General features: G+C 39.8%; 1 protein-coding gene and 1 long non-coding RNA gene across 4 annotated transcripts in view; one reads left to right on the top strand and one right to left on the bottom strand.

Moving 5' to 3' along the window:
* LOC144467486 (uncharacterized) overlaps positions 1–17833 on the bottom strand; it is an 89451-nt gene extending 71618 nt beyond the window's left edge. For both annotated transcript variants that reach the window (XR_013493679.1, XR_013493680.1), the window contains exons 1-2: positions 17590–17833; positions 9893–10036 (exon numbers count right to left, since the gene is read on the bottom strand). This is a non-coding gene — a long non-coding RNA (uncharacterized LOC144467486). The remainder of the gene's footprint in view (positions 1–9892; positions 10037–17589) is intronic.
* On the top strand, positions 16991–23086 carry cuedc2 (CUE domain containing 2). 2 transcript variants are annotated; one of them, XM_033613290.2, is made up of 9 exons: positions 16991–17146; positions 17950–18035; positions 18119–18262; positions 19270–19331; positions 19530–19660; positions 19803–19970; positions 20066–20130; positions 20218–20278; positions 20372–23086. In XM_033613290.2, exons 2-9 carry the CDS (start codon positions 17962–17964, stop codon positions 20516–20518), a joined length of 852 nt encoding a protein of 283 aa, XP_033469181.1. In that variant the 5' UTR covers positions 16991–17146; positions 17950–17961; the 3' UTR covers positions 20519–23086. The 2 variants fall into 2 exon arrangements, with proteins under 2 accessions (XP_033469181.1, XP_033469182.1); XM_033613291.2 differs by having other exon boundaries at positions 17012–17146; positions 17953–18035.
* Positions 23087–23263: the final 177 nt, after the last annotated feature.

Here is a 23263-nt window from a genome sequence, read left to right as displayed (position 1 = left end):
ATCACTGATTAGTAAAAACTCTTCCTACCCAGCTGCAGCTGATATACGCATCTCTGGATCTTGACACGAGCTCTGCACAAGCATATTTTTACAATAAGACATAAGTGGACACACACAAAGGCACATGTAAACAAAGACGCACAAACACACGTGCGTGAGGTGCGTGCACACATGGACAAATGCTCTGCAGTGCACAAGAGCTGTTGTTTAATTTGTAAAACACTGCTTGGCAAAGCCGGAGCAAAGCAGGCAATTAGAGGCTCTTCTTCCTGAGCACTTGACTGTATTACTTTAACCTTTACACAATGATTTATGTCAAAGGATTTGTCACCTTCGCAGTGGGGCCTTCACACACAGCTTTTCAAAACACACAATAGGGGAAAAGGAGGGGAAAAAACTTAAAATCCTCCTGTGAGGATTTGGGAACTTATATAACTCCCAATTATCAAAACTTCTTGCAGCCTTTGCAGGCCTCCCCTCTGTTTGTAAGACTCACAAAATATCTACAGTGCCACTGAAGAGTGTATAATGCCTGTGTGCCCACATGACTGGCGAAAACACTCCTGCTCTTTCTGCCCCGCTGAGTCCTGCTGCATAATGGGGGTCTTGAAGGCTCTGGGCTCAGAGCAGGCCTGCCTAACAAAGCCTTGGTGGCTTGCAGCAGACAGGAGAGTGTGTTTGCGAGCCGGTTGCCAAAAACTAATTTTCAGGAGGTTTTCTGTGGGATGCAGTGGCAGCAGCATGACAGTGTGAGGTTTAGATATCTTGGTGAGCGGGGAGGGCTGGGGGTGAGATATGTGGGTCTTTTGTGCAGGTCCAGAGAGTTGGTTCAAAAAAGAGGAAGTTCACAAATTGGTAGTTCGGAATAAATTTTGAAAGTTAAGTTAGGCTTGGCGTATTTTTTCTTTTTTGTTTGTTTCATTGCAATTTCTAAATTTCCACCACTTCATCGAGCAGTTTTTGGAATTAATTTCAGATTAACCGCACTACGGAATCCGCTTTCACCAGTCTGCCAGCTAGTCTCGTATTTATTTCACTCACTCTGTAGCCATCTCTCATGAGTATTTTTTATCCTCTATCCCCTCACCATTCACTTTCCTTTTTGCTCCACAGTAATGTACCTGTTTACCTGTTGGGTGGTCTTGAGCTGGGCTAAACTAAAGCCCCAGTCCCTGCAATCTAAGTGTAGAGTAGCTGCTAATCCGATTTCAGGAAACAGCAAAGCCCCCACCTCCCTACCCTCCAAACCCCCCCTTGCCTTTCACCATCCCAGCTTACCCCTTCTCCTCAGAGGGGGAAGGAAATAAAGCAAAAATGAGTGACAGTGAAGGAGTTGGAGGGAGGAATGTTAAAACTGGAAGCCTGGTTATTTCAGTATTTTTCAGCAGATACTTAAATACTTCAGGAGTGCGTAACCAGGGCTCTTATATGTATCTGGCCCTTTAATAAGGTGCAACACTGAGGACATATTACCTGCTCACTGACTGGTCTCTCCTCTGAGTCCACTCTGCCCTCTCTGGTACGTTACCGAGGCCAAACATAAAGCAGTGTTTCATGGTGCTGGGGCTTATCTAGGCTCTGAAAGTATGTGAGACATGCCAGGAAACAAAGGAGCGTCTCTGCGCCCACTAGCAGGGTGAGCATATCCCTTTCACAGGCCACACATCTCCCTGGCTTTACTTATTTGACAGGCTCATGGTGCTTTTCAGTAGAGAAGGTCTGCACCTGGAAAGAGGCTGACCAGCATGGTATATGGACCACCACTACTGGGGGAGAAGCAGTAAGCAGACTCAGTATCACTATCCACTGTACAGGTAGTTTTGTTTAAAGTGTAAACTTGTTTATTTGGTTAATACTTTCTAACCCAATGTGCTTTGAGAAATTTCAAATTCCAATATTAAACATATTTGAGCACACTGAAATGGCCACGGTCTTAAAATCAGTACTAAAGACTGAACTCTAAGAGGTTCAAATTAAAACTATACATCAAATCATAAACCCTACAACCGCAGTAAAAATGTTGAGATTGTCAGATATGTAAGTATCTTTTAAAGGTTATTTATTCAAAGCTTGTGCTAAACATTCTTGAACATAAATCAAATTCACAACACCATAATAGAAACAGATGTGCATTCACAATGTATCTCTAGTAAAAGTAATAGACAGATTTGCCGTAAAATGTAAGTAAACTTAAATCTTGCGTATTGTGAAATTATTAATGCATTTACCTGCAAGATGCATTTAAAGGTGCAAAGCAACTTATTTTCTGAGCCTATAGCCAAGAACATGTTTTGCAATAAAGCCTACAACGTAACTAGTAACTGCAAACACAGAGGATGGAAAATAAATGAAATAATAATGAGGTAAAAGAAAAGACGTACACTACAGCAGCTTAAATTTTCATATAGATTTTAAGTAAACTGTGTGTACGTTTTTACTTTCCACTGCTGCCAAAAGTATACAGAATGCAAGATGATTGTGGAAATGCAACGCTTCCACCTGCATGACCCATATATACAACATCTCTGTGAGGAGAGAAGTGGGCCAGAGTGACTGTATGTGCTGAGGCTGGAGTCAGTCTCTGCTTACCCTGAGGAAAGCATGGCCTCAACTGGCCAAACAGGAGCAGTACAACCCACAACACATCCCACCTTTCCCTCTGATTGTACAGCCACTGACCATACAGTGTAAAATTAATTGATTAAATAATTAAATTGCAAATTTTATAAATTAAAAAATAATTTTGATGCATTTGTTTCTCAAAACAAATTTAAGCAATGTGGAAAAAAACAGGACAAAGCAATGTCATACTGACATGAATAAATCTGCTCTTGTGTATTTGACATAATGAAATCCCACAACGCACATTCATACACACACACACACACACTCTCTCTCTCTATCTCTCTCTCTCACACACACACACACACACACACACACACACACACAGTGGTGTTAGGACAGCATTGTGTGTGACATGAGGGGATCGGTGTCACTGTGTCACAGCTGATCCCTGGTGTACTGTCAGACAGGAGAGACCCTCAGGGCCCTCCTTTACTACTGAGAATACAACAGTCCATACGGCATCTGTCGTTCCCACTGAAACACAAGCGTGTGTGTGTGTGTGTGTGTGTGTGTGTGTGTGTGTGTGTTTGACATGTATGTGTGTGTTAGGGTATGTTGTTGTGTGTTTCTGATTCTGCCTCCTGAATCCTCTTGTTGCAGTGCTGAATTTCCCTAAAATGCTTTTCTCATACTTCCACCCCAGCTCCAGCACCCACCTCCCCTGCTCATCCTAACCTGCCAGCCACCTGCCATTGTGGCTACCCAACTGATTAGCCTCATTCTCCTGTGTTTATTTGTCCTATCTTTAACGACAGGTCACTCTGCTTGCAGCCGCTGATGACCTTGTTCTAGCACTCCTGACACAGTAGGATTGCTCCATAAACGGTGAGTAAAGACTGAGTGTCTGGGGTTAAAAGCCTCCACTGTCACAAACAAAGGTAAGTTAACAGTGACTTGGTTGTGATTGTGGTAGGGCTTCTGTTCCTGCTGGTACAACTGTTTCCTCTGGTGCCTTTTAGGGGGGAGTGAGGCTTTATTGCCTGATTCGCAGAGATAAACACAGCTCTAAAATCAATAATTTGCTCTCTCTATATAGGCTAGAGTGAGGATTGAACACCACGGAGGTAAAAGAGAAAGAATTTGTGTTGTTGCCTGTTTGTTTTTGCACTATTTGTTTAGTTGTCTGTGTTTTGTGTGTTCTTACAAAACTCTGGTGTCTAGAAGGGATTTTTAAAGTCCTAGTGCTGTGGACTACTTTGGTCCAGACTGAAATATCTCAACATCTACTGGATGGTTTGCTAAGAAATTCTGTGAATACATTCATGGCCCCCAGAAGGTAAATCCCTCTGATTCTTCCTCTAGCTCCACCAGCAAGTTGACATGTTTGGCTTTTAGTGGAATATCTTAGTGGATGGATCGCCTTAAATTTGCTACATTTGGGACATTCGTGTCCCACTCAGAATGAACTACAATAACTTTGATCCCTCAACTTTTCATGTGGCGCCATCATCAGGTTTATGACTGTACTGAAAAACGTATTTCATGAAATCTCCATCAGCGTCAAGGCTCATTCATACTTCCTTTACGTTCTATAAGGGATACGTTCATTTCAAATGTTGTGACCGTCACTATCCTTGATCAGATGCATCCAACAGATGGCACGAAAGGGCGGATCAAAACGTTTCTGACAACAACAAACATGGTGACAGTAGTGAAGGAGGTAGTAATAATGTACCTTTGAACGGAGGAAGCCGAAACGAGCCGTTCACATTTCTGTCTTTGTGGCAGGTAACGGTCCACAAACCTCACCGCACTTTAGGGACTGTTCTTTACTTATGGAGGGACTGTTCTTTACTTGTCAGGGGAGGAGGGGGGCTGGTTGATTTTTATTTCATTTTATTTTGATCCCCCCTATGTTAATCACTTATTGATGCTGTTTTTGAAGTATGAATAAGTCAATAAGTAATTTATTCCATTGAAATATCATTGATGTATTATAGAAAAGTGATTTATCTTTTTATAAATAACAAAAGGCACATCTGCCTCATTTTTGCTGTGGTATCATGATACTACTCAGAACCGTGATACTTTCACTGGTATCGTACCGTGGGTCCCAATTTTGGTACCGTGACAACACTAATCTGGAGGGGGTTCATCTGCAAAAACCAATGAAAAACTAAAAAACGGTATTCGGTACTCGGTATTCGGCCAAGGGATGTCTCTCACCCCCACCAGCCCCACTGCTGAAAAAAATCCTAGAGGAAACACTGCATACTGTAGTACAGACAGAAGGCTCCGTCCGTGTCCTTATACACATCTAACATTGAACATAAATGCGCCATTAGCTCTATTTTGTGTTTGGTGTTGACTAAAATGCTAACACACTAAACTAAAACATTATACCTGCGAAACATCAGCATGTTAGCACTTAGCATTTAGCGTGCTCACAATGGCCTTATCATTAATTCAAAGCATTGCTGTGTCTAAATTTAGTCTCACAGAGCTGCTAGCATGGCTCCAGACTCTTGGTCTTGTTTAAAAAAAATCGGATTTGTCATGCTATTATAGTAGACTACTCGAAGGCTACTATGATATGGCCCATGTTTAAAAGGGGCATATCATAGTAAACAGAAGCAATGCAGTTTATGGTGAATGTTGTGTGGTTCATGTTTAAAGCCTTCAAACTCAATAAACAAAGGCTACCCACTTATTTGTTTAACCACTGTGTCTTCATCAGGGCGACTGAGAAAAGTGCTGATCTAACACTTCTATAGTTGCTGTGAGAAGAAGTCTCTTGAGAAGGCACCAAGGAGCTCGGTCCGCTCCCTGGGTAGACACAGACAGAATGCTCCAGATTAACGGGTTTTCTTAATGTCTCCTCTCTGGCGAAGTTTCTTTCAGAGGGCTGAGAGGCAAACAGGCCCCGGAGAAAGACTCACTCCCCATTAGTGGAGGTAAATGGCTCTTCTGTGAGCAACCGGTTAAAGCAGGGCGGGATAAAGGGCCTCTCCACACACTTCTTCAGCCAGATTAGAGAGGTGACTCTTGTCTCGAGGATGTAAATGTTTATACGCACACAGGGGAGCACTCTACCGTAGGAACCTCAGCGGTGTTACTGATACGTTTGTCATCAGGAATTTCACAAGGCTCTCGTCGTCAGTAGTGAAACAGCTTGTAATAATGCATTTCATTGTACGGTCAATCATCTTGCATAAAGGCGACTTGATTTGAGTTTAGGCTACAATTTAAAATGTTATTATGCTTTAGTATTAAATGTTAGCGGAAACTGATTTAAAATAATGAAAAAAATATGTCATGAAGCTTTGTTTGACCTTTAGGTGCTATAGTAATTGTTTAAAATAATTATTTAAGAACACAGAAGTGACCGGACATTGTTTTAATGGTTTCATAATTTTTCTGTTCATGTAATATGAGTTATAAGTTTGTTAATGTGAAAAAATCACATGCAGTTTTGCGTTAGTTGATAAACTATTACAATGCATTTTTTTCTCCTCACAGTTTTTCAACTCTAACTCTTCCTTACTCCTTGAGAAGGGGGAGAAAAAAAAACTGCACCTAATCGCAGGCTCATTGCTTCCTTGCCAGCTACCAGCCCCTGATTGCATTTCAGCCGAGAAGTAAATACTACATGCTCAGTTACCAGGTGAAATCAAGCAGGCAGATGTGTCTGCAGCCTCAGTAGACACTCGCTGGACCCTGCCTCTGTCTACCTGTGCCACAGAGTTTCTAGCCAAGTCAGCTGCTGCTGATCCATGTTGCTGAGTGGGTAGGTGTGTGTGTGTGTATGTGTGTGTCAGAGAGAGAACTAAGGAAAGGAGAGGGAAATTAGGTTGACTTTTTTAAGATATTAACATAGAATAAGGATTTAAGGCACTTTGTATGATTTTAAGTGACTACACACATCTCCTTTTAATTAATAAAATACTAACTCAAGTAATACCGATAACTTCAGATTCCTACCCGCACTCTGCAGGCCTGTTTGTTATGAAGAGTGTGCAAAGGAGGAGAGCAGCAGAGGTATGTTTGCCAGAGAAGGGGTGAGAATACAATAGCCCTCCTTCCAAGGGTCTGTAACCATAGACTCTAATAAAGTCACTGCCTGCAAATAAAGAGCCACCGCGCGGCTCGCGTTACAACAACAAGGACGGCATTATACAACTCGGCTCTTGTTTTGAAGTACACCACCAAATGTTAGACAGCAACAAACACAGCACAAAGCACACGATCTAATATTGATGACCCAGTAATACCCCATATTATTCTAATTTGTCGAACGGCTGATAATGAATTTATATTATTGATGCTACTATCTAGTGTTGGATAGTGTCATGTAATATCGTGTAAAGTTGCATCTGCGTGATTCGTGCAATAAAAGCTGGATCACAGACTAAGAAAGACAGGACTGTGTGAACTTTTACACCCACATGCTGTCAGATCTGAATAAAAAGATAGTGTGACCTTTACTCACAGACTTTCACAGACACTTGGACAGTGTAGTTTAAAGGTAAATCATCTAAACTACTAACTAGCAATGCTCTGGATTACTGGCATTTACACTTTTAACTAGGGGTGTTGCAATATACCGGTATTGACAATACTGTAACTGTGATATTTAACAAATGAAATATTGATTATAATGATAACTTTGTGTAAAGTATTCCAGCGCCTTTTAAATCAAGTTCTTTCTGCTCTCATGTTGTCTCTCTCTCCACCTCCCTAAACTCATTTTTTGAGAGTAATTCATTTACTAAAAAAGAGACAAAGCGCACAATACACAAACTTAAAGTTGAATTTCACTGATAGCATTATTTTATTTTTTTAATTTTCTATAAATATCACAATAATATTAATTATTGTAAATTATTTGGGCCATCAAAGTCATGTAGTACAAATCTTATATTCATGCCAGCCCTGTTTTTAACATTTAATATATTTAATAGAGGTAAAATATCAGACTATAAGAGACTGATGTGACTGTTCATCTCCTTTGCAACAACAGTGTTAAGGAATGAATCACTGTATGATGCCACAATGCTGAGTAAATTAGCCTTGAATGATAATTTTAATGAAACTTACAAAAAAGTGGAAATACATGGCTATATTTAATCTGCAGCATATTTTAACAACAAATTATAATCATGTAAACATCAGTAAAGTAATCTGGTGTTTCTTTAATGGTCTACAAATATAACAAAATTAATTGAAACTTAATTCAAACAGACTTGTTTGAGGTGAAACACTAAAATGTAACAATGGTGAGATCGACTGGATTTTCCTCCAAATGAAAACTTTCCCTCACAAACACTCGTCTGTATTGTGTCAATAGTTGCATCCAGACAAAGTTTGAAGGAGCCTCTCTTTGCAAATTTCAGGCCTCCCTGTTGCTGTGAGGTTGTGACCCCTCTTTTTATTTTTCCCGGGGCTGTTGGGTTAATGAAGTAACAACAAACTGGGCCTGCGGCTAATTTGGAGTGGCACTTCCTGGCCCCTCCTGTCTCCACGAAGACGTATTTCATTTTCTCTTATCTCTGCCTCGGTCATGTGGCTTTCCGCATGGACGCCCATGTCTCCCCCAGTTGCACGACTAATGGAAACTTCGTTAATGTCATTAATCTGCAGACCAGGACATGAACCAAACACGTTTAACCTTTCTGGGCAGGCCCCTGCCACCGAAGCTGTGGTGACTGTCCACACACTCTGTACTTGTGGCTCAGTGTGACGTGTAATCATATGAGATTCTCTTGTCCACATCCATTTAAGCCGTTATAAAGCCATGTGGGACTAACGTGGGACTAACATCCGACGTATCAAAGTTTACTAAATAAACTTTCCAAAATGTTTTTTAATTGGTCCACTGAGGAACATGCTTGAAAATGCTCCCTGGGAAGATTAATGCATCTCTCAGTTTACACTGAATATCTAACTTTTCTAATCAGCCTCACTTGACTGAACGGGTGTTTATAGATGACAGCACTCTCACTTCCACCATGCACATTTAAACAATGGTAATGTCAAAAGACTGCTTAATGACTAATCAGGTGGCTGTGATTCATGCCTCATTCAAAGCCCTTATTCACACATTCCACCAGCTCCATGAATGGACACTCTCAGCCCCACATGTCATATACTTTCATTCATAAAGAAGAAAACAACAAGAGGGGGAGAGAGGCTGGAGAAAAAAAAGAAACCTCTCTGGTAGGATGGGTAACCCAGGGGACATTTTCTTTTGTGTGGCGCTCAGCTTATGGGGCCAAATGCCAGCAGGCTTACCTCCACACTGTCTGTCTGTGTGTGTCCCCCTTTCCTTTGCACACAGTAATTAGGAGGATCTTAATGGAGAGGGGGTTTATTAGTGTCTGAGGAAGGCTTTAAACGTCACTTTAATTAAGGGGGATTCGGCAGACAGCTTGTGTGGCGATGTCACCCATTTTATAAAATCCTTGTTTGGGCACAACAGGAAAATAGAAGTGGGTCTTTAAAAGGAAGAGGGGAAAAAAAGGCTTTCCAGAGGAAGGTCGTCTAGACCTGCGGTCAGAGGCAGAATAGATAGTCTAACCCTGGCTGAGCATTAAGATGACGGTCATTATCTGCCGAGAAATTCCACATGTGTGCATGCGGGGAGAAAACTCACCCCCCTTTAGGAGAAAAAAAATCAGCCAAACAAACCACCCACCCCTCTGAAACTGTTAAAAGATAACCTCACTGCTAAAATTTTGGGGGGGATTAATTTATTCTCAGCATATCCTATGGCCATTCATGCAGGATATAAAATCCTAGATTATTTCCTGCTTGGTTAACCCGCATCCGGCCAGTCCCTCTCACAAAGCCATTCTAATGTTGCCATTAGTTATGCTCCTCTGGTGGCCAAAAGATTGATCCCAGAGACTTGGAATCCAATAAATGTGTACATGAATGGCAGAGGGAGATAACGCATTTCCCACAGATAGCACGAGAGGCCGATCAGTGACGAAACACGATTGGAAAATGACGATTAATGATATAATATTTGACAATAACCTTGGCATTGCGTTAAAGTCTGCAACTGGCTTTTCTGTGCTTTGTCCTTTTTTGTTTGATTATTTAGATTTTTCACTATATTAGCCACTGAAAAAATGTTTCTATTTTCTCCAGTTGTTTGCCAAAAAATACTGTGTCAGGTGTGTTGTAAACTTTAAGGAATTTAATATTAAGATTTTAATTGATGAGGAAAAAGTAAACAAATTAGGAGGAAGCCTCTCAGTCAAAACAAAAAAAAAAAGAAGAAGGAAACTAACATCCCAACGACCACAAGACAACATGTACTCACTCATAAAAGCTGGTGTTGTCACAGACATCATGGGGCTATAAAAGTCGACTCTTCCACAATAACTGCAGCTGCTGGGAGCCTACGGAGGGGATCTGATAATGGGCCTGAGGGGAAACGACAGCGTGCTCAGGGACCAGGGATTGTCTGGAAGACAGATAAGAAGACACAGGAACAGGTTATCAGCTAGTTTATGAGTTGTCACTCCGCTCAAACACTCACCTGTTCTGCAGGAAAATCATAGAATCACAAAACAGGCGTCCCATTAATTCATGCAGGGATCTTGCTGTTATGGATCATATAAATGCAGATATCTTTTACACCTTTTAAACCAGATCTCATGCACAATGTTTGGGCTATTTTACTCAAAACTGAAAATGCTACACTCACCAGCCCTGACCTCACACATACTTGACAAAACTTGAACATAAGGATTTGCGCTGTAAACCCATGTGACACTCTGGTTTCAGCCAGTGTGTAAACTGAGCAAATGCCTCATGTCTAACATGGTCAAAAATTGATGCTATGCTTCACAACAACTCCAAACAAGCTCTCGGGACTCACAGGAAATACAATATGTCCAGCCAGAGCAGTTTTTCTATTGCCTAACAACGTTATTAGAAGACACTGTCAAAATACTTGTCACTTACATAGATACATGGTCCAACTCTGGCTGGATTAGTCGGCTGTCACAATGCACTTACACAAATTCCTTAATTGGTGCCAATCATACAACAATGCAGCAATGTCCCTGTTTTGTATAGTTAAAGAAACATGTGAAGAACATACAAGCATTAAAAACTTGACTTCTTGTCTTGTCTGAATGTAATCCGTATAATTTTGGAATTCATTTGTTTCATGTTTTGAGTGGACGATACTGTTGAGCAGTGAGAAGCTGATGGAGCAGCTTGACTGAGATCAATGGCAGCTGACCTCGGAGTACATAGAGGTGATATGCCTTGTGGCACTACTGGACAGGTACTCTAAAAACACTTCCTGTGTAGGTGGAGAACAGTGGCGTCACTGCACCCTGGGCTGAAAGAAAGTCAAAGCTTTTGTTGGCAATACATTTCAGAAGCCAAGGCAAAAACCTTAATACTTATCACTTTGGGATGATATTGTCCTTGTTAACAGCATTTATTTGAAGTTACTTTGTATCAGATTACACTGACTACAGACTGCAGTATGTAATTTAATTTAGAGCAAAGAGAAACTGCATTTTCCACAATAAAATCACAAAACAATACAAAACAATGCCAATTTCTATTTTCCAGTGACTTCTTCCACACATGATAACAATCACCACATCATGAATAATTAAAGGGTGTTTTTTGTTATCATCTTTCAGCAGCTTGTCGCTGTACACTAATGTACAGAGAACGTACGCTTACTGAAATGTTTAATTGCAAAAATATTTCTAGAAACTTTGTCATATCGCTCACGGTGCATTATAGTTTACTTTTACATTAAAGAACATAGTTACATGACATGCCTCAGTGTGCAGACTGCGAAGCCACTAAATCAGAGAGAAATGTTCCTTTCCCGTACAAAAAATAAAAATTAAAAAATAAAAGCCTAACTGTAGACTGCTCAACTGCATGGGTACATTCTCCAGATTTTTTATCATTATGCATTCACCCACATAAATGATCAAAACAAATGACAATCTCTGTGCAAAGAAGAGACGGAGCCCACAAAAGGGAGTCTGACAGCCATTTCCACAACAGATGTTTTTACAGAGGGGTGTCTTCTCTCCGCTGAGCAGTCTCACACATGAGAGACCCCCAAAAGCTTCAGAGAAACGTCCAGAAAACCAACATGTAAATTTGTAACTGCCATGTCTCAGACTAGCAGGCCCACGCCAATATTATATCTTTAGGAAACAGGAAAAAAACAATGAAAATAAATTGTTACAAAGGCACGGCCAAATATACATATCAGTGTGGGTGATTTAAAAAGGCGGAGGAATAGAATTAGAACTTCAATATCAGAAAAAGACAACAGACAACATCGTTATGTGTTATCATGAAAAGATAAGTCCCTATTGATCCAGGTTGTGGGCAAAGGCTGCGCTATTGACAGGAAGACAGAATATGTCGGAGGGGCGATATTTCATACATTTGGCCTGTTCACTCCATCACTGTGAGAGGGTGTTTTTCTGGGCTGTATATAATAACACGTGTGCTCTTTATTTCCTTCAGATCAATGGTAATGCGAGGGGGGCCACACAAGATGGATGCCACAGGCAGGTTAACCTATCGACTGCTGAACAGAGACACACAGACCAAGACAAGGGAGACCAACCCATTTACTGAGATGAACCTGGGCTACTTGTGTTTTGAATCGCCCTACTTATTGCACCCATTGCCTTATTATGCCTAACAAAACTTTTCTTTACTGCAAAACTAAAATGATTATATCGGACATCTTGCATGGGAGTATCCACTGCGCATTACATTTACAGATTCTCTTTTTTCTGCATTAAATATATATTTTTGTTCAATTTAATTTGAGACAATTTTGTGCAGGCTTCATGGTCTACACGCCCTGTCTTACCCTGCACTCTTGGAAGTTGAAGTGGAGGGGAAAATGTGGCAATGAGCAGCCTGGTGACCACTTCCTGGAGACAGTACAGGAGGCAGACGGGAGGGCAGGCTAGCCCACACAGGTGGCCCGGATCTGGACCAGGTCAGCCGCGCCCTCGGACAACCAGCCAGCTAATCTCACTCCCGTGCTCCAAGTCCGTTCAAGTTACTAACCTGCCGCTCCTTATAAATTAAAAAAGGGGGTAAAATTTAATTAAAAACATATGCCAGCTTTGATTTCACAAGTGTTGTTAACACTGTATGTGTGTAAAAATCCACACAATAACGCTTTGAATTACACGACCTTCAAAACCAAGCAGAGAGAGGTGAAATGATTAGTGAGTCTTAGATTTGATTAAAGATGGGTTATGATCGTAAAGGAGGCCTTATATTGCAAAAGTTTCAATTAATTAAACTGTACTGTGCTTGAATTCACTCTGTAAATGCACCTTTTGTAGTGCTTTGGAACAGATATGTTAAGTGTTTAAAAATTTTTAACAAATCCTCCCTCCAAATAATGTGCTGATCCCATCTCTGCTGCACAGGTGATTCAACTGAAAATATCAGATAATTCTCAGCCTTTCTATTGTGGATGCAATGCTACACATTCACTAAGAAAATACAATAAAATCTAAATATGAAGTCACTCTGGCTGAACCGCAAATCGAACGTTAATAGAATAATACTGTTCCGACAGACAGCTCCGAGCATTATTGTCTAAAGTTGGGTAAAGGGTAATTAATTTGGCAGTAAATCATTCAGTGTTTTGGTGACTCTGATGAGAATTGTAATTTTTTTTTTTTTTTGCTCAGACATCCCCTCCCAGCCAACCCCCAGTCCCCATTGTCTGTGTGAAAATGGAAATCTGTGCCACCAGTACAATATCCACATTATGTGCCCTGCCTCGACATTGTTGCATGACATGCTTGATTGTACCCTGGCTTATAGGGACAGAAATGTATAAACATACCATTAGCACACATTAAGGTTAGTCCTAACCTTATAATAATGTGTAATGTATATGAGTTTATACGTTTTTAAACAATTTCTGTCTTGTCTGAATAAAATACCTCTTGGATAATTGCAGAACAGTCTTGTTCTGTCGCCTAAACGCAGAACAAACTCAAAATTGGCTTCCCTTTTGGACAAACACTGCCTATTTCAAACTTTAGATACATATAATATATATAATTATCTATTTCACAGTCATAAACATGCACAGAACTCACAGGGATATGGCTCTGTCACACCGTTTTAACTCGACCATTCTATTCACTCAATGGCAATTCTTATTAATAGTGTTGCTCGAGGCTAAAGGTGCAATATGTTACTTGTTATTATCGCAGGTGTATGACATTTGTATACATTGATTTGACTTATTGTGTGTGTTTATATGTTCTACAGTGATTATACAACTGAACGTCCATGTGTTTCTCAGGATGTTTGTTTCTTGTGATACTGTTTGTGGAGGTGTGAGCAAGAAAATCAAACCAAAAGAGTATTTCAACCTTTGCAATTAAGTGGTTTTGTCTTTTAAATAGTTAAATAAAAACTGAAATTTCCTCTTATGCAGTGTGTTATTATGCATTAATTTAAACTGGATAAGTACAGTGGTTGAGGATGCAGCAGTAAATGCATGCTTCCTTTCTCACTAAGTCACACAAAAGCAAAGGCAAATCAGCAAAACTGCCCAAATTTATTTAACTGTAGCAGTCTGAGTTGTTGTTCCCTGATAGGCCTGAACAAAAGATAACTTCTCCCTCCACAAAAACATCAGCTACACTTATTTCAGATGGCATCTCACCAAATTTAAGCACATGTTGCCCCTGCTGAACTCCACTCACAACCTCTGTGTTTTAAGGTTACTGTGATACAGAATGAATAGGGCTGTTTTAAAAATGGCAATGTGTTTGCCATCCAAGGATGCTATAAACTATTGTGGACCTTACATTAGTCGTAAATCTCTTTTGTTGTTCTGTTTCTGCAGGAAGGTGTCAAGAGCAAACCATCTCTCAGAGACGTGGATGAGTTCCTGCTGTCACTGATAACTCAATGCTGCCACCTTGTGTTGGGACATCTTTCACTTTAAAAGCCAGTTTCCGCTTTAGTAGGTCTGTCAGCATGAGTTAATATTTACCACTGAATTCTACATTGGAGAGGATGAAAACATGATTTAATGCAGGATTCATGTAGCTTTTAAATCATTCATTATTGTCTGCGACTAAATGTGTCACTGCATTTAAGTATTGGCTTTGTATGTAAGTGTCAACAAATGTTGCCTGAAGCTTGAGTCTGTACAATTAAAAGTGTGAAAACATTACAGTATATTGATACTCCTGAGTGTGTGCGTGAGTTTGTGTTATATGTCTTGCAGGCTGCTCTCAGTGTCAGCTGTTAACACACATGGAGGAAACCGAGATGCTCTCCTTTGCTGTAGATTTTACACGCTCTCCTCCGATACCTCAGCCCCACCTGTCTAGCCATGAGCTCAGAGTTGAAACAGAGTTCAGCCAACTTGAGAATTGTTCTTGCTTGTTTTATCAGCGGCGTGTACCATATTTCCCCCATGAAATACTACAGCCGACAAGAGATACTGCCAAGGGAGCAGGGAAACAATTGAATGGGCATTAATGATTTACAGGTACATATCTGCTATAATACCAACACAGGCGGAGGTAACTGAGAGCAGGATCTGATGACATCATTGATGTTGCCTCAGATAACACCTTGATCATCAACTATGTATGGATCTGGCAAAAGATATAAGATAATGTCCAAGTGAGAGTAGACTATTTACTGGCCTAATGTAGGCTAGACCAGTGTTCAGACACTGCAGGAATGGAGGGTCAGAGTCTGAACTGAGCTGTTAGATGTATATTTAATTGTAAAGCTTAGGTTTAATAGGCCTTGAAGACAGCTAGAATACATGAAAAAGATTTGAATATTACATTACATTTTATTAGTGAGTTTTTCCGCTGCAGCTTTCATTGCTGCATGCTGTTTTTGTCCTGTGAATTCTCCTGTGATTTTTTTTAGCCTTTTATTGGTTTCAAAACATCTTGCCAAAGGACTGCAGTTGAAAATTAGCCAGCTGGCTAACACTGGCACATTTACAGAAACGCTGATCAATGTGCATTGTCCTTTTATTTAAATACATTTAAAAAAATAAAATAAAAAATTGAGCAGCCGTAAAATTTATTATGGAAACACATATTAATGCAGACGACGCTTCTCGTTTGTGGTCACCTATTTTTTTTTTGTTCTTTGAGTCCCTTACTTTGTTTCTTACTGACATCCTCAAGATTTTTGTTGCCTGAAAATATCACACACATTGTTGCAGACTCACTCAAGTATTATATGTCGGTGTATGTTCCCCTTAATGAATGCCTCAGATATGCTCTGTAGAATAATTACGATGTTGTGACATGTGAAATATTAATGACAATCAGCTAACTACTATGATCTGGGCAGGTTTTAATCATGTAATAGCTGCATTTAAAATAATTTCTGTGAGTTCATTAAGGATAAAACAAAAAAAAGGAAAATATGGGGATGAGAAAAGCAGTTTTGAAGCCTATGCCCTTAGTCTTGAAACTGTACAGGGTTTTATTTGTTTTGTTCTGTATTGTTTGGTTGTTTTTTGTTGTTGTTGTTTGTTTTTCATGTAATGTTGGGCAGCAACTCATAATTATTTCCATTGTCAACTAATCAGCCAACTATTTTCTAGATTAATCAATTAATTGTTTGATCTATAAAATGTCAGAAAATTATGAAAGAACAAGGTAATACTTCCCACATCTATGTCCAAACAGGTGCATAGGAGAGGAACGAGCAGAACACAACTTTAACTTGCAAAAAAAAGGTTATATTATTAATTAATTATTTCGCAAATTAGATAGTGTGCAGGAGTTTTTTCTAGAAGAAAATGATGAAAACCTTCCATCGCAGTTCCCATAGATTTAGTTTTGTCCAAAATCTAAGATATTCAAATTGTAACAAAAGAAAAATTAAAAATGATCACTTTGAAGGTGCCATTTGGGGCATTTTTGCTTGAAAAGGACTCAAATAATTTATCAGTAATCAAAATAGTTGCCAATAACCAACTACAAAAACATCCCTCAGGACTATTTCAGTCCTGTAGGAATTATGCAGGTATTGTGCAGGACAGTTAATTATCCTGCAGGTCTTTTTCTGTAAATTGACTGATTGATCTGCAAAGAACATGCATTCTGTCTATAGATTAGTCCAATCATCAATTACTCAGCAGAGCTCAGAGTAATGTAATGCTTCAGTGTCTGATCTTAGTATTGAGTGGAGCATATTGGGTTTTTGTGACCATTAAAAAGTCAATATAACAGGAATTTATATCTAAAAAAATGTGGCTTCTGTCTTTTTTCCTTAAACAGAATACATGTTATCTTTTCTTAGCTCTACACAGCACGTCAAATCCATGTTAAATAGTCACTCCATTGAAGTTTCTCACACAAAAGATGCATCTGACCCATGCATGTATAACCAGGCTGTTTACAATCAAAGGAAATGACGTGCCAATGTTTTGAATCGTGCGGGCTAGCATCGCGGAAAGACAGCCTGTAACCACTGCACTGACCAGCATCCCCCTAATACATCTGGGGAAAACTCACAGCTTCATGTCCCCGTAATTTCAGTCACAGTAAGTTTTACTCCATTTAAAGTAGCTCTGATATGAGTAACCGACGTTAGCTTAGCATGGAGCGTTAAACGTTAGCTAGCAGTTATTGTTAGCTAACATAGCTAGCGCTGGTTCGCTATCAACATACCGTTTTTCTCTTGTAGGATACGAATATGAAGGTTATTGTTGCTATAACTGGACAGTTGTTAAGTGAAGGAAATATGACAGGGTGTAAGACAATAGGCTGTGCGAGGTGCAATGATATAGCTAATGATAGCTTAGCCGTGGCGTCAGTAGTAGTAACATGTTAGCTGATAAGTGATGTCCGAGTAGCTGCAATGCTAACAAACCGAGCTAGCCAAGCAAACAACCGAGCAAGGTTATTATATAACAATGATACAAAGGCATTGTTTGATGACATTTTTTCATCTACACATAAGGTTACTTTGACATCATCAACTTACTGTCTCTAGTCACGACTTTAAGTGGCTTCCTTATCGAGTTAAATGTTAGTAACCGTTGCATCCTGGCTAACTTAACTGTTAAAATGAATTGTGAAGTATACTGAGAAGTTCATGTACCTATAGGCCGGTCGTAAAAGTCAATACTGGCCACCTGAAGCCGCTACTGCATAAGATGCTGCAGCAGCAAGGTTTCACAGCCTAGCTTTCGTAAGATATGCTTTTGTAACATCTCCATGTAGGTCTGAGCTGCTCGTGTGCCATATTTGGTACATGGGAGACAACTGCTTGGTTATTTAAGGTTTGCTGCTCACTGAAACTGCCCTGACCATCTGTACTCTCTGTATTTTCTGCCCTGCACAGTAGGAGAACGCAATGGACCTCCACAAAATCATCCACAGTGCGCTGCACGAATTTATCCAGGCTTATATTCCTGATGCAGATCTCAGGTAAATATTTTCACACCTTTCATTCTTTTAAAATAAGTATAGTTGTTTTACAGTAACATTTTCTTTTATTTTATTCAATGCAGCACACTGGATGATGTTATTTTGTCGTACATCACTGGAGTCCTGGAGGACCTCGGCTCCCAGCAGAGTGTTGAGGAGAACTTTGATGTGGAGGTCTTTGCAGAGATGCTAGAAGCTTACATACCTGGCTTTGCAGAAATTGACAGGTAAGCAGGCATTTGGGGTGGGTGATATGGCCTTAAAATACTATAGTGATATTTCAGGGTATTTTTGCGATAACAATATTCTTGACAAAATGACAAATATGTTAAAAAAGATGATCAATTTAAGAACATAGAATTGCAAAAAAATAAGTGATATAGTTTTACAGTTTGCCTTTAAATATTCAGTAAAAACTAAATAAAAATTATCTCTCATTTATTTAGTTTGTAAACAACAACAGTAACTCACTGTGAGATTCAGATTCTGTATACAATATTAATAGCTCAACGAAATTAAATCTACCACAAATTACACATTTAAACAGCTCCCAAATACAAAACTATCCTGGGATCTTTATATATAAATCAACAGGCAATTTCCTTGTTTTTAAGCAAAATCCTTAATGATTGAGGTGAGGGTTTTTTTCCACCTGGACCTTTATGCTCTGCCATTTCTCCTCTAATCATCATGCTGTAACCTGTGACAGGCTGTTATGATACCAGAACTATCGCGCATTCACATATATGTAGTTTTTGTCGAGCCACAAGCATCACATAGGTGTATATGACCAAAGGTTTATGACAAAACAAAACTTTACGACCTCGACTCCGTGCGCATGGCGAGAGAGGAGACAGAGAGACACTGTGCTGCTGCCAGAGGAGCTGCTGAATGAATTCCCTCGCCTGACACCAGAGTTTATTCCACACTATTGAAGCTGCTCCTCTTTTTGAAACCACCATTGAGTCACTAATAATTTTGCCTTCAGCCATGCTTGTTGTTGTCGTGGTTAACAGTATGACGTCAATATGCCAACAAGTCGAAATATCATGAGTATCAGGATGTGAATTTTGCATATCATATTAAAAATTATACCGGTATTATTGTGAATGAGATGATATGGCACACCCCTAACAGGCGGTCAGACTTTTTTCTTTATTTTTAATGTTATGTTTCTGTGATAAACAACCAGACAACTACATTACTTGTTTCTTTTTTTTTTTTTCATTTGCAGTGTGAAAGTCTGTGAAATGATGTTCAATCTGGCTTCAAAACTAGCCACTGCTCGGAACTCAGGTACTGCTTTTATTTTTATTTCTATGAAATGCAGTGCTGTGGCAGTCTTACCCATCCAAGTGGTTCCCTCATGTTCAGATTGTAACCAAAGGAGTCACCAGAGTAAACTTAATTGGGCAGTGCCACTCTTTGTAGATTGGGATCAGCAGCCTGGCATTTGCACTACAGTGTGCTGATGTTAATTTGTTTCCTTTTTAGCGTATGAAGAAGCTGAGCCCAAAGTAAGCACAGAAGAGATTTCATTGAAACTCACCACCCTGCCCGCTGAACCTCCACCAGGAAGAGAATCGCAGTGCCTTAAAACACAGACAGAGGGCGCCACTGCCAAGGTTATCATCTCAGCACACATCAGCACAGTATTTTCCTTTTCTCAAAGTGTTTGAATCACTGTAATTTAGTATATTTTCAGTGCATGTTCTACTAGTTTACATCCATCAGATTTTGAGCTAATATAAATGTGTAAATAACCAGCTACCAGTGTCTGAGTGGGAGTCCCAGGAGCAACACCTGCTGGAGATGTTTCCCAAGTGTAGCCTGTCAGAGGCTCGCAGCGCCCTGTCTATTGCCAAAGGAGACATGGAGGAAGCGGTGCGCCTTATCATAGAGGGCGATGTCCAACTCAGCCCCACTCCTCTCAATGTGAGTCTGTGCTGCACTGCTACTGCATTTCTTGTCAGCCGCTGCCTGCATTGTGTATGTAAGCAGTCTGATTTGATGTTATCTTATTGCCTCAGGTAAACCATGGGAAGAGCTTTTCCACAGTGGCAGACCAAAAACTTAAAGAGAGCATCCTTGAGAAGTGAGTAAGATTGCTATTATCCTGTACAGAGCAAAAGTGGCCTCACCTCTTTGTTTTAGTGTTTATAACTATGTGTCCTCACCACAGGTACATGCTGGTGGACAGGGAGGATGATAAGAAAACACACCGGCCTGTCGCCCCCAAAGATGTAAGTCTGGTTGTTCTCCATATCCAAAATGTGGCTTTATCAAAACTGTTTTGTTCAATAAAAATTGTGCATTCTGATTATTTTTTTTTACAGGCTCCGAAGAAGCTAGTTCGGTACCATGGAAACCAGGTGGTGACCACAAAAGGCGAGCGATATCAGCTTGTGAAGAAAGACGAGGCAGAGGACATGAAGAAGACGTACGTCAACCTCAAACCTGCACGAAAGTACCGATTCCATTGATGACGAGCACAATACTGTAAGAGCAGCTACTGACAATATTGTTTACACTTTTTTTTTTAATTGAGTTCATTTGGCCTGACTTTGTTCGATTTTATTCCCAAGTAAAGGAACATATTTGTGAGTGTGTCAGTGGCTTATTTTAAACTGTTGTGTTACCATTATATGCCTTGGTTATAATGTTAAATTACAGTGTTTCAGTTGCTTCAGGAGCTTTTGAAATTTTGTGTGATACTTTGGTGAGAATGTTGTAACTTGTGTTATCGTTTGTGTAACAGCCTAACCTATCTACTTTTTGCCATTTCAGCAGGTCTGATGTTGCACTGACATTATTGTCTTTTTTACCTCTTCATTTTTTTTAGTTTTTAATGTGTATATTCTTCAACTTACAAAAGACAATATAGATTCATAATTATGACGTGACGTTGTAGGGATGAATCTCTTGTCGTTTCTGTAAATAAGTTCGTGGTGCTGTGGAGTTTTCTTCTGGACGTTACGAGTCTCAACTGCTTTTTTATGTACATATCAAATCATTGATGCCAATTTCATTTAAAGTTCTATTTTTACATCATACAGGAAAACAGTGCTATGGAAATGTTTTGGCCAAGCCTTGTGATTTGGACAATTTGTTGTGCTACAAAATGCTTTTCAAATGAAACTCATGACACATATCACGTCTGTTTCCACATGGTATTAAAATGCATCTTGGGTGATCCGAGTACATGTGGACAGCGTTAAATACAGCGCTCAACAACTTGCTAAGCTGGTCTGGGTTACATTTGACCAAATATCTTTTGTACTGTAAACACTAGTGCGTCCTCAACAAGTACAGCGTCCTTAGTGCACAATGTGATGGTAGTTTTCGTAAGAGTGTGCTAATTCTCTATAACTTGGAATTGGACAGAGTGTTGTGTAACCGTCCACCATTTTGCCCTGTGAGAAAAGATGTGTTGAAGTCTGCTGACAGTGCTATCTCCAGCTGTACCGACACAACCGCTATTGCTACCACTTGGCTAAGAGACCTAAGCTGGAGGTATGTAATAGACACAGATGTGTACAGTGATGTGTCTCGGCTGTCCGCTCATGTTTGGATCACTGAAATGCATGTTAACACCAGGTATCAACATTCTTACCACACAGTGGGTGTACCTATGATACACCCACTGTGTTTTAACAAAGACCAGACTACAATGCAGTGGTTCCCAACTAATGGGTCCAATCTGAGCTAACCACAAGTGACTCTCAAACATGTCAAGCTTGTGAAACACACTTTATCTTGAAGTACAGTGAAATTCTGGCAGAGTTTTTACTTTGAAGTGCCATTTCCTGCTTTAGAGTGAGTAAGTAACAGACAGCTACTTAACAGACATCAGTCTAGCGCGACGACATGACTAAACGCACGTAGGAAGCTGGATATATTAAACTGTGGGGACCTTGAACTAATGACTAAGGAGAAATCTTGACTCTGTGGACCACTGCTCTATTGTGTACAGTACTGAATGTCTACCACATGAAGCAGGATAACAGAGTTATCTGGACAACTTTGCTGAACAGCAGTCTGTCCCAGACATGAGCAAAACTATCCAGATAACTTTGGATAATGAAAGAGGTTATGTGTCCTCACGACAAGAAAATATGCTGCTAGCAATGAGGTCAACAAGAGGAAGGCCACAGTCCTGATTGTTTATCATCTCCTGTCATCACACCCCTTAGAGCGACTAAAGGAAGTGAATGTGATATTATGCAAGGTTTTGCCATCCAGTACAGAGAGTTGATAAACTGAGGAGGAAATGTTAAATATTTGTCAGTGATACAGCTCTGATAAAGCAAGGAGGCACCTTAAATGTAATTTTATGATCCAACTTGAATGGAAAACACTCATTTTTTAGCACAACAAATTCTCAAAGGCTGCACGTACTGTTACAGCACTACTGTTTTTGGCATAATGAAGTGGAGGACTGTGGTTGCCCCCTAAATGTTAAGCAAAACATGCTGCGGGAGGACTTGATTTTAAAGTTCCTTCCAACAGCATTGTCTTTATTTTTGATATAGATGTTTAAATTTGCAAAGTTGTACTGTCTTACTGATTTCTGGTGAAGAGGGCCGTTGTGTGCTTTCAGGGACGTAACAGAAGTGGTCCTCTATCACGGCTCCTTCCATCCCATTTGTGTTGTGAATTTTGCTTCGCTTGTGATTGTTGGTTGTGGAAACTTTGATTATGATTGGATTCTTATTTGACTCTTGTTGTATATTAGGATAAATGGGTTTTCCAGGTGTCTTGTTTTTTTAATTTTTACAAATATATACTGTTTTTTTATTTGTGTTCTGCATTCATTTCAAGCAACTATAAGCAATTGTTTTTGATCGGTGGTATAATCTAGTTTTCCTTAGTGTAGGTGTGACACAATCAAGTGTTGAAACAATGTGTTGTTACTGATTATCAGTGGCAAAGTTGTCCTTTATTTCTATCTAAAGCTGTTTAGTCACAGTTTTTTCAGAGTTTTAACCCTGTGCTTTGAGGAACCGCTGGCGCACAATTTGTAGTAAATAAATACTAATTTTTGTAGATCATTCACGTTGTATTCTTTGGATTGTTCACTCGTGTTACTTAAGATGCTTGCTCAAAAGCACCAACTATTTAGTTACCTAGCTTTGTGTGTAAGATATAACAAGGCTTGGGCGGAATCAAGGTATTATGGTATGCCCACGAATGACCAAATCCCAAAGGTATGATTATTTTAATACCAT

Source organism: Epinephelus lanceolatus, chromosome 17 (genome assembly GCF_041903045.1).
Source record: "Epinephelus lanceolatus isolate andai-2023 chromosome 17, ASM4190304v1, whole genome shotgun sequence".
In the NCBI taxonomy this organism is placed as follows: domain Eukaryota; kingdom Metazoa; phylum Chordata; class Actinopteri; order Perciformes; family Serranidae; genus Epinephelus; species Epinephelus lanceolatus.
This window is presented reverse-complemented; position numbering and strand designations above follow the sequence as displayed.